Genomic DNA, 10664 nt, shown 5'->3' with positions numbered 1-10664 from the left:
TATATTTTGATGTAAATACAGTCAGCCAAAATTTAATTTTAATTTTTACATTTTTTTCAATTTTAGATTTAATAAGTAACTCTTATTACATATAAGACTTATTATTCTATTGCATTGTAAGATTGTATTTTAAAATCACTCAAAATCAGACTTTATAAATTGTAATCACTTTGTGTATATTTTTTTAAATTATATTTTCTTTAATGTTTATACAATTATTAGACATTTACTTCTTTTAATGATAGTGCAGATTAATTTTAAAGACTAATATTGATTGTTTATGTGAAGAATTATAAAATGCAATAGGGAGGAGAGCATTGCAAAATGCCAGGGATCAAACTAAGTCCCAAATATAATATACATCAATATGAATTGTCATTTGTAAATTTTAGGATGGCTGTATAAATTATGCAGTACAATAGAGTCCCAAAAACTTGGCGTAATATGGACCGAAGGGTGGCCGAGTTTGTGAAAATGCCAGGTTATCGGGAATGGGGTTTAAAAAGAATAAGTAGGAGTGTTTCCTCAGAAAGTACTGTACTGTACTTGTATGTATTGTTTGCTTGAGAATACAACAGAGAATAAACTGCCCAAATACCCTTAAACAAAGGAAAAGTACACACTTCATGAAGGCATAGAGCCTTTACTACATGAAAATGAAAATTAATGAATACACAGTGTACGGTAATTTACCTGATAAGCCAGACCTCAGAAAAATACTTCATAAAGCTATCTATAATGAAAATTAATTAGGAGTTTTTTCACCCTGCTAGGGTATGGCCGAGTTATCCAGACTGCCAGGTTATCAAGTTCCGAGTTTTTGGGACTCTACTGTATTATGAATTTTAGAGAAAAGTTTGTGATACTCTTAATAATCTAACATCGATTAAAATTTTTTTGAAATATTTTAACTCTCTACAAATCTCTCACAATTATCATTTACATTCTCAGTTTGAGGGCAGATGTTAATGAACTGATAAAAAAGAATGATAACAAAGTACAATAAATGATAAATAATTTTAATTTAAATGGTATTACTTATCATATTTTTATTTTAGTAATTTTGATTGTAACAAAATAATTTCTGATTTTTTTTTTCTCAGTTTATTAATGTTTTATAAAGTTCAGGGAATTTATTAAGGGATAAATTTAATAAATATATACTTTTATACATGGATTATACAGGATTTGTTAATGAATAATAAATAATGACTTTTTATTTTTTCAAAGCTACATAGATTTATGGTTGTGGATTAATAACAGGATAAACAATTTTGATTTAATAAATCATTTTATTTTTAATTTTAATTATTCAGCAATTATAAAATTATGTAATTGTTAATTAGAAGAAATAACTAATTAAAAAGTCAAAGAAGCAATAGCATATTTACATAGTAAATCATATGCTGTTTTATTTCATCAATGTGCTGAACTGTAAGGGACATGAAGGAATTTGTACAAAGTTGGTCAGGGGAAGTCAGGAAAAGTCATGGAATTTAGAACAAAAATTCAAGTAGGAACCCTGATTTCAGTCCATAATTATTTGAGTTTTCCTTATTATAAGATTGAGTATGACATATTTACTGTTGATAAGAACAGTTTATTTACATAATTGTAATAAATATTGATATGCAATATTTTAAAAAATTACTTGGTTATTATCTGTATTGTCATACTGTCTGTAATTTAACTTATTAATGTTAAAAGTATATGATAAATGTCTGTCTTTCATCCATAATAACTTGAGATTTATAACTGTAGGTTATACAATCTCCACGAAACTACTGGTATAAAGCAGTAAAATACATAATTATCAATAACCAGCATGAATTAGATTTAATTAAACAAAAAACAAAACTTTTTTGTTCTTTTTAAAACGTGTATTCTATTAGTTCTAAACCTGATGATGACTGTTAAAAATAGAGGAAAATGTTTGTTTTTCATTTAATTAAATTAATTCATGCTGTTTGTTGGTAATTATGTATTTTAATGTAGATTATATTTGATAAATTATCTAAAATCATAATTATCAACAACCAGCATGAATTAGATTTAATTAAACAAAAAACAAAACTTTTTTGTTCTTTTTAAAACGTGTATTCTATTAGTGCTAAACCTTATGATGACTGTTAAAAATAGAGGAAAATGTTTGTTTTTCATTTAATTAAANATATTGATATGTAGTATATACTACATATATAACTACATGTATATGTTAGATTAGGTTAGACCACAGTTACATGTCATCTTAAGTCACAAAGATTACATCACAAGCCACAAGTTCTCATGGAATGTGAGATAACATGAAACTTATGATGGTGACAATATAATATGCAGCTTTTTGTTGATTATTTAACAAGGAACACTGTATGAGAAATGAAGCAATCAAAGAATTAATGCATGGACCATCAAAAGTTTGGCAAGTTATCACATTCTATGATTATAACACTTATGTGTTGTGGCGTTACAGGAGTGGAGTCTTGGAGAATGAACTCGTCCAACTTTAGAAAGAGACTCCACTACTGTAATGCCACAACACGTAAGTGTTATAATCATAGAATAACTTCGTTGGCGTGAAGTGTCATTGTATACTATATCAAGTTATCACATGATGTTGACTACTAAATTACTACCTTTATAACTTAAAAAAATTGTAACAGTTTTATTGTTAAGTGCATTTGCCATGATACCTTGATAACATTGTTACAAAATAAACAAATTTTTAGAATTTATTAGTTTGTTCCTTAAAATTAATGTTTTAAATTTTTGTCATGTGGCATTGTTGCATTCAATGTATTGCTTTTATCTAAATTTAATTGGAAATCAGCAAATGTTGTTGCTTTATTTTTTGTTATGCTTCAATGGAAAAATATGAGAATAGATGAAAAATATAAATGATATACATTAATACCTTTTAAAAACATATCGACAGAAATATAAAAAGTGAAAAATAGTTACAAATGAAGTCATGAATGACTATGCATTTTCCTGTAACAGATATTGTACAGTAGTAGGCAAAGTAAACATTGTCAGATAGCATTAAAATCTTTTTTATATAATGTAAGTACTTTCTGTGCATGCTATTAATGAATTCATTAGCCTGATGATGACTGTTTTGTATCATTGAAAGTAATTGCATTGTATAAAGGGTTTTAGCATCATCTGACAGTGTTTACTTTGTATAATATTACATTACATTTGGCATAGAGTTTAAGCTACTGTACATGAATGCTCATGTTGTGTATTTCAGATTCCAGCATTTTTTCCTTTGAGAAAAAAAATGCTGGAATCTGCTTTTTTGTGCAGTGACTATTTGTGCAGTGAAAAATGTGTCAACTGCATGTCATGTTTCACTTTGAAAAGTTAGAAAGGTAGAAATATCTTCAGGTTTTTATGAGATTTTAAATATGAGAAATGTTGAAAAATATATGTGCTCTGATATCTCAGATACCACATGACACATGGAAGATTAATAGCAATGATGAACAGATAGATAAGTGATGAGCTCATTGAGTTCTCAAGAAACCCATCTGTCATTATCATCTTTCCACTTTACTATGTATAATCACAAATTCTTATATTATCCACTTGGAATTTGTTTGCTGTATGGGTTTAAAGTAACAAGCAATTTCAGGATGTCATTTTCAATAGTTACTGGACAGTCAGAACATAGTTTATCTTGAAGACTTGTATCACCTGAATAAAATTTTGTAAATCATTTTTGAACATCATATCTTGTTCACTTATCATATTCACTTTGTTCATGCTTTGACAAAATCCTATGTAGTCAGATATACACTACTCCCAAGTTTGATATACAAAAGATAAATTTGCTCTGGAACTATTGCTAATTGAAGACTATAAAATAGATAAGTTTGAAATATGAGTATTTTATTAAGTATGAATATTTAAAATGTAAAAAACTGAAATAATTATCTACTTTAGTTTACTGTCTATTTTGAAAGCTTATACTTTTCAATTTCACTGTTAAAAGCACTGAAAATACTTTTGTCTCAAGCTGATACATGAATAGCCAGGAGAATCATTCTACAGTGGTGCTTCATACTTTGAACACTTCAGAGTTTGAATGATAAATTTGACAAAAATTTGCTTGACTTTGAAAAGATGCTCTAAAGTTCAAACTGAGCATGCAGTGGAAAAATACACTTGAAGCATAAATACCATCTGTTGTGTGCTCATTCATTTCTAACATTACACTTGTATGTTTTCAGTGCTTTTTTTGCTTTATTTTTATTTCAATGCTTTATTTGCCTTATTATTTTTGATGTATTTGGTTATATATATTGTGTTATTCATCAATTTTTAACAATTTCTTCCTGTATATTTTCTTCATCTACAGCTTTTGGGAACCCCTTAGGTTTTGTATCCTTTAGTTCAAAATTTCCTGAAAGGAACTTTTTAAACCACATTTGAGATTGTTAAAGTTTAGGGGCATTTTCCCAATACACATTATGAATTCGTTTTTACTAAAATTATAAAGTTGGCTGACAGTATTTACATTAAAATAAATAAAATGTATATATTGAAGATACAAAATTGTCTTCATCTTCCTCTTCCATCATTTACAATCACGAGCAACAATCCAAAAAATTTTCACTTGTGGAGATGATTTTTTATTTGAGGTTGTGCCTCCATAAAATATTTCCAGAGAATGTTTTTATTGGGCTGAAATTTTCAAATTGCAGACCTATAAATTTTCACTGGTGTCTATCTCTCTGTCTGTTCTTTCTTAATCTTGAGAACAAAGTTAGAAAGATGAAAGTCAAAAGCAGATATGGACAGCTTAAAGGCAGGAGTATATGGTTAATATACAAACTTCTGGTCTATACAGGAAGTCATATGATATCAGTTTAAAATTTTTCTCCAGAACAGAATTAGATAGATGACTGGATGACTCTCATTATCAGGAAAAGTATGATGTACAGGGGCAAGATACTACAAAAATCAAGCATATATATTAAATTAAAAATGTTATTGAAAATTGCATTGTGATGATGATACAATAATTTTACCTGTTCATTTTACATTTTTTTGTGGAGGCACAGCCTCAAATAAAAGGTTGTCTCCATAAGTGAAAATGTTCTTGGATTGTTGCTAGGGGTAACAGAAGAGGAAGATGAAGGCAATTTTATATCTTCAATGTATAAATATATATATATATATTACTGTTTGTACGTTGTTATATTCTTTCTAAAATTCATAAAGCATAATATGCCTGATATGCTTTTTATTTGAAGACATTTCAACTTGATTTTATTCAAACAAAATGGGAAGTAGAAAGTTTAAAATAGGCTTCTAAACAAAGAATACATTCTCACATTAGCAAAAATGTGTCACATTTCACAACTGTCATAATTAAATCAAGCACTTTGTTAAGTAATGACAGCTGATAAAAATAAGCAAAAACTTGTTCAACCCAATATAATCTCTACTTATTAACCATGGCATCTGAGAAATGTGTGGAAGCAAGAAAGTCTAAGAAAAAGGTTGTAATATTGATGATTGAGATGAAAAGGGAACTTATTGTGAAGCATGAAAGTGCTATAACTTACATATGATAGGTTTGATGGCTATTTTTAAGATATTGAAGCTGACAATGCACAATCATTAAATGCAATTTTCATTTTATTATATAATGCATACATATTTTAGTTATTGTTTTCATGTTTTACTTTACTATTAGGGCATTTGTGTTATTTTTACTTTAAATTATGCATATTTACTGTTATAACATTAGCATACCTAGAACCAGTGATCAAATTATACTTATATTTTGTTAAATCTTTTGCTTTATCCACTCTGCCCTTACAATAAACAGTAGTTGATAAATGAATTCCTATTTTCTTTGTGTATCTGTGGTCACAAAACATTGGTGGATGTAACCTATATCTGTAGATATAGAGGGATATCTAAAGTGATTACTCTTTGTTTTTTTATGTATTTACGTATACTGAGTGACCATTTTACTATTTTTTATTTTTTACATTATTTCACTAGAAAGTAGAGAATGGTTGTATATTAAAGTTCATTTAACAATTTTTTTTATGTTTAGTTATGATACTTGGGTTCCTGGATTAGAAATAGATCAAGATCCTGATTCACCACAACCTGTTACAGGTCCTTTTGAAGTAAGTGTTTTATTATTATTACTTTAAAAAATGGATGCTTCTCTTAATTATAAGTTAATTATCAAATACAGTAAAACCTAAATACAGAAATTTAATTAAAACCTCCATTAATGGACACTACCAAATAGTGGACACATCTACTTAATGGACATTTTTATGATTCCCAGGCTCTTCAAATAGGATATCTATAATATTTATCTCTAAATAGCAGACACCATCATCCATTGTAAAGTACTATATTATTTTTCCAACGATTATCGACACAACTGTGTGCCGGAAATAGCCGTTACCTAACGGGTACTTTACGTGGATTCGCGTTAGTGTGCCAGGCCTGGACTTTTAGCGTGCACCGAAATTAAATAATGACAAAGTTTGTCAATAACAAATCAAATATTTAATTAATTTCTAGTAATAAACTATTTACAAAATTTAGTAAAATCAAACAACAATATATTCAATGAAAATCAATAAGAATCAACCTGACAAAAACTCAAATCAATCTAGTTTCTAACTTAAATCTATTCCCCTTTGGAATTCGACAAAATTCAAAGACTTAACTTATATACAATAATTCTTATGAATTAAAGATCCTAATCGTCACCTCAATATACTAGGAACCTATTTCCTCAACTCTCAAGACTTTCTCTATTCGTCGATCCACAAATCGAATAACTTCAAAATCGCCTTGGAACTATTTGATCCTATCAGACACCTCTCTTTCGTTCACTGCTACGAAGCTCACCAATCTCGTTGCTATCTGGAGTTCACCTCATCTGTCTTCACTTGACGTTCGGTTTTTATACTGTGAGGTGACGTCACAATTCTGAATGAGATCACTCCCCTCATTTACATACTTATTCGCTAACAATAAACTTTTCTATTTGTCTGGCAGCCTATTTTCCGACAATACTTGCTAACCTTTTACATTATTCTTTTTGACAATTTGCAGGTTGTTTTATTCTTTTAAGGTTTAGCAAATTTAAGTTGTGCGTGTGGGGTCTTCTCCCCCCTTTTTCTCGGTGCAGACTTACTTTTTCCGCTCAGGAACGCAAGTGTGCGTGAGTTTTTCCTATGGCGCTTTTCTCTCATTGGTGAGTTGGTTTCTCTTCTATTTTTTAAGTTTCTAAGGTGAATGGTGAGGAAATCTTTGTCCTAACAAAACATAAGCCCCAAACAAAAATATAATAAAAAGCAAAAATAAAAGTAAATAAAAATAATGCTCAGACTTGGTTCCTTACACCATAACCTACCTTATGAAAACACAAAGTCCTGTAATCAATATTCTGAAAGAATTGTGTAAGAAATATTTTAAAAACTAAAACTAAGAATCAGTTCCTACTCACCTGGAAAGTTGGAAAATCAGGGATTTTCATTAGTGTTCAGGAAAAGTCAAGGAAAGCCAGGGAATTTACCTCCTTGGCTGCCTTGTTGATTTTTTTTGCTCACAATAAGGTAGATCAAGTATAGTCATCTGCAGGCAGCAAGAAGTAATGTGGTACAATGCAACTTATCAAAATGCATGCAGAATATTTTTAGGACTCAAAATTTCCCCAAAAATTATTGCACACAAAATAAAACCGTAATTTACGAACCGATTAATAATAATTATAACTTAGTTTGGAAAATTCAAATTGAATCATACATATAAGTAAGTAAGCCTACCATACAATTTGCTATGCAACACTAAGTTAACATAAATATTTTAGATTAAAAGAATGCTTTAATTTAAAGCACATGTTTTCATCATTATAGGATAGCATATACAGTTATAAACTTGATGCAATATGTTGATTAATAGAAATAAAGTTGAATTCAGTGCTATAAATCAGGGCTTCTTAAACTTTTTTTATTCACGACCCCATTTACGATTGTGATTTTTTTCGCGACCCCCTCTCCCCCAATATAAAATAAAGATACTATATATACAAATTTGCAGAAACAATAATGGTGTACTACCACAGTTCACTCTTGTGTTACAATGGAACAAAGACAACTGAATACACTGAAAAGCGACAATATTACACTAGTTCACACTACAATCAGTGTTGCTGAATCGTTGTCTCGCTGCACCAGAAGTGATAACAACGCGCAACTCACGAAACCTATGACACAAAGCGTGCCATTTTCAAACTCTCACAAATTATTTTCAATATTTTGCATTAAAATCTCGCGACCCCAAGATTTCGCTAGGCGACCCCAAATGGGGTCGCGACCCATAGTTTAAGAAGCCCTGCTATAAATGATTATTTTTATTTTTTGCACAGACAGTAATTAATGGACTTTTTGACATCCAAAAATACAAAATTTATTTATGATGGTGACCTCAGAATGAATTTTTATGAGGCTCAAAAATTTCAGTTAAGGATGAACTTTAAGTAATGAACACCAAAAACTATTATAAAAAGGAAAATTTTCATTTTATTGGAATATTTTCCAACCATGGCCATTTTGTCTAACTTCTAAAACACTCCTTTACGTTATTTAAGTTAAATTATTTTGACTAAAGTTAATNTTTTTGAAATATTTTGACTCTATGAATCTCTCACAATTACCTTTTACACTCTCAGTTTTACAACAGATGTTAATGAACTGATAAAAAAAATTATAAAGTACAAAAAATGATAAATAATTTTAATTTAAAAGGTATTATTTATCATTATTTTCCCAGTTGATTAATATTTTATAATAAAGTTTGGAAAATTTATTAAGAGATAAATTTAATAAATACATACATTTGTACATGGATTATGCAAGATTTGTTAATGAATAATAAATAATGGCTCTTTATTTTTATTCAAAGCCACATGGATTTATGGTTGTGGATTAATAACAGGATAAACAATTTTAATTTAATAAAACATTTTATTTTTAATTTTAATTATTCAGCAATTATAAAAATTATGTAACTGTCAATTAGAAAAAATAACTAATTTAAAAATTGAAGAAGCAATAGCATATTTGCATAGTAGGTCATATGCTGTTTTATTTTGTCAATGTGCTGTACTATAATGGACATAAAGGTTGGCAATTTGTACAAAGTTGTTCAGGGAAAGTCATGGAATTTAAAACAAAGATTTGAGTAAGAACCCTGTATATAGTAGTATTGTTTTAACTACATGGCAGTGCATAATTGTTCCTAATGAAACTAAAACAATTATTGCTTCTAACCTTTCAATTATTGATGCATACTTGAGCTATCAAATTCAATTTAGTTAGACAGGACAGAACTGATCAATAATTGAAAGGTTGGTGATAGTGTTTGTTTCATCTCTTGTATCACAAGCAATTGCTTAATGATGCCACAACAAAGGGGGACCTGCAAAAAACAGTTAACACGGAATAATCAAATAATTTTTTTCCTTCCTAATAGTTGCATATAACAAGTCACTATAAGTATTATTCTTTCAAATTTAATTTGCCCTACGGACACAGAGAGGGCCTTTTGTGTGACCCATTGTGGGTTTGACCAGACCCACAATGGGGCAACTGGGTGGTGAGGGATGAGGCATCTCAGAATAATTTCTAAGATTTTTTAATTACCTAATTAAATTCCAGGCAGGTGATGCTTTAACTGCCTTGACCATCCAACCAGTACCACCATTCATTTGTAATGCAGTTGCACTGTTTGTATTTATGAAGGTGACAAGATAATTCTCACTCACTAAGTTGATACACCTACCCAATTAAAACATGCGAGATGTACCAAAATGTTTCACAGGGGGCAAACTGATTGTGAAACTGGCACCAGGTTTAAGGAAATAAGAACATATGAACTTGAGAATATATTTCAATAAGTAACTAAAAAATGTTAGAGAAAATGAATTTGTTAATGATATTTGTTTTTATAATAAATAATTTATTATATTTTCTTTAATGTTTATACAATTATTAGACATTTACTTCTTTTAATGATAGTGCAGATTAATTTTAAAGACTAATATTGATTGTTTATGTGAAGAATTATAAAATGCAATAGGGAGGAGAGCATTGCAAAATGCCAGGGATCAAACTAAGTCCCAAATATAATATACATCAATATGAATTGTCATTTGTAAATTTTAGGATGGCTGTATAAATTATGCAGTACAATAGAGTCCCAAAAACTTGGCGTAATATGGACCGAAGGGTGGCCGAGTTTGTGAAAATGCCAGGTTATCGGGAATGGGGTTTAAAAAGAATAAGTAGGAGTGTTTCCTCAGAAAATACTGTACTGTACTGTACTTGTATGTATTGTTTGCTTGAGAATACAACAGAGAATAAACTGCCCAAATACCCTTAAACAAAGGAAAAGTACACACTTCATGAAGGCATAGAGCCTTTACTACATGAAAATGAAAATAAATGAATACACAGTGTACGGTAATTTACCTGATAAGCCAGACCTCAGAAAAATACTTTATGATGCATAAAGCTATCTATAATGAAAATTAATTAGGAGTTTTTTCACCCTGCTAGGGTATGGCCGAGTTATCCAGACTGCCGGGTTATCAAGTGCCGAGTTTTCGGGACTCTACT

At 29.5% G+C, this 10664-nt stretch overlaps 1 protein-coding gene across 1 annotated transcript in view; it reads left to right on the top strand.

The window, feature by feature from the left end:
* Nucleotides 1-10664, top strand: part of LOC111626939 (SWI/SNF complex subunit SMARCC2-like) — a 137807-nt gene that overhangs the window by 42186 nt on the left and 84957 nt on the right. The window contains exons 6-7 of the mRNA XM_023370474.1: nucleotides 6074-6170; nucleotides 9705-9788. Coding sequence (XP_023226242.1) covers nucleotides 6074-6170; nucleotides 9705-9788 — 181 coding nt within the window. The remainder of the gene's footprint in view (nucleotides 1-6073; nucleotides 6171-9704; nucleotides 9789-10664) is intronic.

Source organism: Centruroides sculpturatus, unplaced genomic scaffold, assembly GCF_000671375.1.
Source record: "Centruroides sculpturatus isolate CEXI.00-Female unplaced genomic scaffold, Cexi_2.0 scaffold164, whole genome shotgun sequence".
NCBI classification, from domain to species: Eukaryota; Metazoa; Arthropoda; class Arachnida; order Scorpiones; family Buthidae; genus Centruroides; species Centruroides sculpturatus.
Note: the sequence above shows the minus strand (reverse complement) of the source record. Positions and strands in the feature narration are given on the sequence as shown.